Here is a 5830-nt window from a genome sequence, read left to right as displayed (position 1 = left end):
CTCGAGGTTTCAGGTTCAAAATTATTAAATAAATTTATCGATATTTACCTGTAGGAAAATATGATACACACAATTTAAGCACCTACGACTTCACATTTTTTTTTATTTTACATGCATAGATATAAAAATTTATGAAATTCAATTATATACTTATCAACTTCGGACATACAAACTTTAAAATAATAAATTTTTGTTTTGGTATAGAATATTCCCAAATTATGACTTGCTTTAACCTACATCGTTTTTTCGTAGGTCTTTTTTTAATTCTGCTTTTTTTCCTGTCGAACCACATCATTGTTTAAACTCATTAACGGTCTCTGTTAATAGTAAATTCTTTAAAGTATTTTATGAATAAATTTGCGGAATTCGTTCTCCTTAAACTTGGCTTCCAGAGAGTTGCAAACTGATTGAAGAAAATTCATAAGAAATGCCTTTCATTGTTGCTTGAAAAAGTACTTTGTCGTTGATGTAAATTTTCTTGGCCGTGTTTATAGGATTTTTGTTTGTTTCTTATTTGAGAGCTGGATACTGTGCCTTAGTGTTCTTATTCTTCACCTTCACTGCGCCCCTCAGGATCTTGCCTTTTTTCGACTTGACCAACAAATTCCATTTTGATTTCTGTTTCCACTGGGACAATGTTCATTCTAAATTGAATAAGACACATCAAATTATTTTGTACAATGTAAGTAATTTGATGTAGATATGATTATTGATACTCACATTGAGAATTTCCTTTTCAGCAGTTCCCCTTGCAAAGGCGATTGACTAACAGCTTCTTCTTCCGTTTCCAGATACGATTCTTCTGCAGCAACAAATTTCCTTTGCAAATGTGTGATCCTTATATAAAACACTGGCGTGCTAATGTACAGTCCCTGGAAATAACAGTAGTTACCAATAAAAAAAATAAGTTACAATAAGCTAGATTAATAATCACTTCAATAGTCGCTCTTAGGTAATTGGCGTTTAAAAACTGGAATCCAAAGGTGACCGGTTCTCTTGGTGGTGGCTTCCTTTTACCTAAGATGTCATTTGCTTTTGAAATAAAGTTGCCATTAATGCCGCCAGCATACCAGAAATTAACGCGTTTTAATTTTTGGCAATTTCTAAAAAATTCCAATGACTGATATGCAAGAATTCGTTTACCGTTATCAATATGTAACTCTTCAAAATTGACCAAATCTGCAAATACATCCAATGAAACTTCATCAATGAATGCAGCTCTCGAAAACTTCAATATCCGCAAACTCTTAAGTTGAGATATTCCCGTTAAGTGAAACTCTGTTAGGCAACCATCACAGAAAATGAGCTCCTCCAATTGGTCTTTCTTGCATAGTTCATTAAAGAATATTTTATCGTGGTTGGGCGCACATGTTTGATACGAGTCTGGATTTGTCCAGCAAAATGCACAGCCATGCGTTACAAAGTCCCAAATTTCAAGTTTCTTCAGCCGGGGTAAAGTGCCAATCAATTGCCAAGATTTGCAGTGATTATACTCGACCACCAGTTTCTCGAGGTACTTCAGATTATCGACCATTTCAAAGGCATATCTTTCGGCAAATACTCCTGGGTCATTAGGAATTACTAGCACTCGCAGCGGATTGTAATAGGTTGCCTGAAGTACATTCTCCGCATCTATGGATTTGTTGGTATGTATATGTAGTTCCGTGAGTCCACAAAGGTCTATTAAACTTCTGCCTAAGGGAGCAATTATGTATTAGGATATTTATGTACATATGTATGTATGTAGAACCGAATTTTTTTTTATTAGATTTAAGTAACTCGATTACTAGTAACCAAAATCTTGGCTACTCGGGTAATGAATTCACCGGACAACTGATTAATCAACTAGCTCGGGTAATCGAATAATCGCATAGCACTAGTTGGCACAATTTGTTGTAAAATCGATACCTAGTAGAAATTCGGCATACATTTCATATCAACTTATTTTCTGTCAAAAATAAATTGATTCACAAAGTATTTTTTACGCTGAAATTTATTTTTTTTTTTTTTCTTATTAAAATATTGTCAATGAATTACCTCGCAGATCATAAGTGCCAATGCATATTAGGACCTTCAGATTTGGCAACGGCAAAAGCTCAGCCATATATTCGTCCGTAAATGAAAAAAGTTTAGCTTCTTCAACCTCCGGGTGAGCAAGACGTAATTTATTTAGGAATTTTTTCGAACACTTTAATTTTGATAGATTGATTCGTTTCACTATTTTCATTGGGAAGTCATTGGTGCCAATTTGATGACCGAAATTTTGTGCCAAATAATCATTCACTTCGGTCCAATTGTGAAAATAACCGTAATAGATATATTGAAACCTCTTACACACATTCACCCAACAATAGCGCAGGAAGTCATCATCCAATCTTTTGCAAATGTTTGTTAGACATTCATCTGGTAGGTCAAGTATAGTTACCATTTTTATATAGAAATTATTATTTTTTTTTTGTTTTTTGTTTTTACTAAAAATATTAAAAATGTACATTGTTCAGCTAAATCTTTTCACGACTCAGCCTAGCACTGCCACTTGATTTCTAGTACTGAAGCGAATCAAGCGCAGTGATTGAGTTTTGTTTACATGTATGTACATATATGCATACAAATCGTCATTTTAAGTACATAACCGCGTATCAAGAAAATGCAAAACCTCATATGTGAGGTTGCCTAAATTGTATAGGAGAGAGTAGAACTTGTCTTATTTCAAAACGGTTCTCTCTTTTATCCCAATTAGCCCTTCTTCTTATATCAAAGTATCGATAATTTAGTATGAATGGATAAAGGCTTGAAGCCACGAGCTTCCGGTGAGCAAATATTTTTATTTGTTGCATAAATATCAGTTACGAGGTTTTGCAGAACCACGATACGCGGGTTTTTACTTTAAACGACGATATGTATTTAACTATAAATCGCATATGCAACTCACTTAGGAAAGCTTTACGCTACTCACCGATTGCATGTTGCTTAACTGATCAGTTGTTCTATTGCATTAAAAATTTAGTTGTAATGAGTATGCAATTTTAATCGTGTTCCCCGTTCAAAATAAACGAACATACAACAGACGATAACACTAATAGTTTATGTATGTATATATTTAGTATGTACATACCCATTACTTTGGGTGCCTAAGCCGGCTGTTGGTGCCGATCATCGTGCGCTGTTTAGAGTACTTTCTTCTCTCACTCTCGCTATTATAAACTTAACTCTCAGTTCAGGGAAATCTGTGAATCACTATTAGATATTACAACCGCAAATTACTCACTATCGATTTTTATAATTCAAACGCTAAGGGGGAAGCGAATAAAAATTGGCTAGCAAATAGGCACCACAAAACACCGTTAGATTACGGTATAATAAAATAGCAGTGGCACGGTATAACAGTATATCAATATGTATGTATATACATACATGCATAAATCTGCTAGACGCTATTTAATAAATGAATATTTTTAATGAAGCGAGAAAATATTTTTTTTAACAAAAATTTATTAGGAAAGAAACCTCATTACTTTAATATCATCAAATTAATTTTAAAATATTGAAAATATCGGCTCAGAAAACCTACGAAAGCTCTTAGACTTCTCAATCGAAATAAGACTAGGATTGCGCGAAAACATCTTTTCTTTTAGAAAATTTTATTTTTGGAATGGAATCAAACACGGAAAATCGAATTCAAAAGAAATAAGTTATCAAAGGGTAAGCTATCTTCAACCCAAAATCTACATGGCAGCCACTTTTAATTGGTTTTTAATTTTTTTTCTTCTATTTTTCATTACATAGGCCAGCCGCTGTTTAAAGCGCTCAAACACACAGCTACTAGAGTCAATATAGCTCAAAAATTCAACACAAAAACCAAAACTTGCACAGCCGCAACTTGCCGATGCCTGCTGGTAGACAATGCCTGCATGCCCACAACTTCCTGTGGATCCCACATTAACACTAGCAACTTTACTAGCGCCATCCAGGGAATTCCAAAGTATGTATATATGTATATATGGTGATGAGCTTTTGTATGTAGCAGCGTAACATAAATCTATCCATTGTTTGTAGATGTGTAGGATTGTGAGATTTTATCACCACTCATGCACGGTGAAAAATTAAAAATGCTACTAAAATGTCCTCTTCGGAGAGCACTCCAACTTAATTTAAAATGTGAGTGTCGAACAATGGGGCAGCACTTAACAAACATTGAAAGTTGCAAGCCTACATTAGTACATACATTTATATGTATGTACACCCATAGATAAACTTAGGAACATACATATATACATACATATGTGTGTGGGCATAAAACTACATTTATGCACTCCAAGCAACTGAGTAAACACCCTTTTGCAATACGTGTATATTAGACACAAAAGAAATAACTTCACTTGTGCCAACACTAATACATCAGCATGGATATGAAGTACAAATAGACGAAGGCATAAATACTAGGGTGATCCAAAAATGCATGTGAAAATGTAAAGTCGGAATTTTCATGTTGGCTATTGTTATTGAGAGTCTCCTGAAGAGAACCAGAGTTTTCCGATCGAAAAATTTTGATTTTCAAAACTTCTATACTTTTTCCCCATATATGTACATAATATGCATGGAAAACTTTGAGCGCTTTAAGCGACCTCTAAATATTTTTTCGACTTCAAAAAAAACAGGGGTAAAGTTTTTTTCAATATAGAACAATCCTGGGGGTGAGAGCATTAAAATTCCGACTTTACTTATTTTGGACCACCCTAATAGACACAGATATGCAGTATATACACTAGTGGACAGTTAATTAGAAAGAGTTTGACTTTACAAGTTTTGACAATTTATTTTGTCTTTATTAGTTTTAATTCATTTTTGTATGAAACTTTATTTCAGCTTCAACGAAACCCATATATTTTTATCAGTTTCAGTATAATGCTGTGTAAGGTTTAATTAGCTCAAAAATCTCCCTAATTTTTAGACTTATTTTGCTGAAATTTCTCCAACATAAAAACATTTTCGAACATAAATTGTATGGAAGAAAATGCGAAACATCGTCCGAAAAAAAAAAATTTCTAAAAAATCAACGAGATTATTTAGTAACTTTAAAATTGGACAAAATTATACTGAAATTGAATAGCATACCCGATTTTTTTTTTTAATTCCGATTAAAAAGTTTGAAGTTTTATGACGATTTTTTTTTAAATTTGGCAAATTTTTATAAAACTTGTTAAAGGCTTGAAACTTTAAATTATATGATTTATGATTCAATAACAAATAAATTAACACTAATTAAGAAAAATCGAACTGTCAAAACTTGTAAAACCACTTGTGTCTAATTAGCTGCCCGCTAGTGTACGTGTATGCCTATGAATGCATGTGTATTTTTCCTCCTTAAACAATAGTTGTCGTTTGGGTTTTTCACATTAAGCACTCTGTCTGCTCTATGAAATGTGTTTGTTAAAATTGTGAAAGCGACCAAGGAAGATGGCTGGAAATTGGTGTTGAAAATTTAATTAGTTTAGCTGCTGGTAGGGATAATAAAAACCACTCACTTTACTTAGGGCTTTGTCATGCATGTGAAATTTTTTTTAGTGCATATTGGAAGAGCTACAAAGGATGAGCGCACGTATTCAGATATATTTATATTTTGGCATTTTTTTGTTTTTTACTTTCATGCCCGGCTTAGATGTGACATCCACTTCTTCTTAAAATAAATGAGTTGTTCATCTATGTAATTTACATTTCTCATTTACTTCTCTTTTGGAAAGTTCAAACGGATTAAGGAAAGTGGGTGGAAGACCGCAATCGAATTTTTCGAAATTAAAAACTACAAAACTTTTATTTTTTTAATTTAATT

General features: G+C 33.1%; 1 protein-coding gene across 1 annotated transcript; it reads right to left on the bottom strand.

The window, feature by feature from the left end:
• Positions 1-544: 544 nt before the first annotated feature.
• On the bottom strand, positions 545-2428 carry LOC118734426. The gene is made up of 4 exons (XM_036464148.1): positions 2038-2428; positions 935-1695; positions 721-872; positions 545-644 (listed from the first exon to the last, which is right to left on the bottom strand). Exons 1-4 carry the CDS (start codon positions 2426-2428, stop codon positions 545-547), a joined length of 1404 nt encoding a protein of 467 aa, XP_036320041.1.
• Positions 2429-5830: the final 3402 nt, after the last annotated feature.

Source organism: Rhagoletis pomonella, unplaced genomic scaffold (assembly GCF_013731165.1).
Source record: "Rhagoletis pomonella isolate Grant_MI unplaced genomic scaffold, Rhpom_1.0 Rhpom_scaffold_00002, whole genome shotgun sequence".
NCBI classification, from domain to species: domain Eukaryota; kingdom Metazoa; phylum Arthropoda; class Insecta; order Diptera; family Tephritidae; genus Rhagoletis; species Rhagoletis pomonella.
The sequence above is the reverse complement of the archived record's forward strand: the minus strand, read 5'-3'. Positions and strand labels throughout refer to the sequence as shown.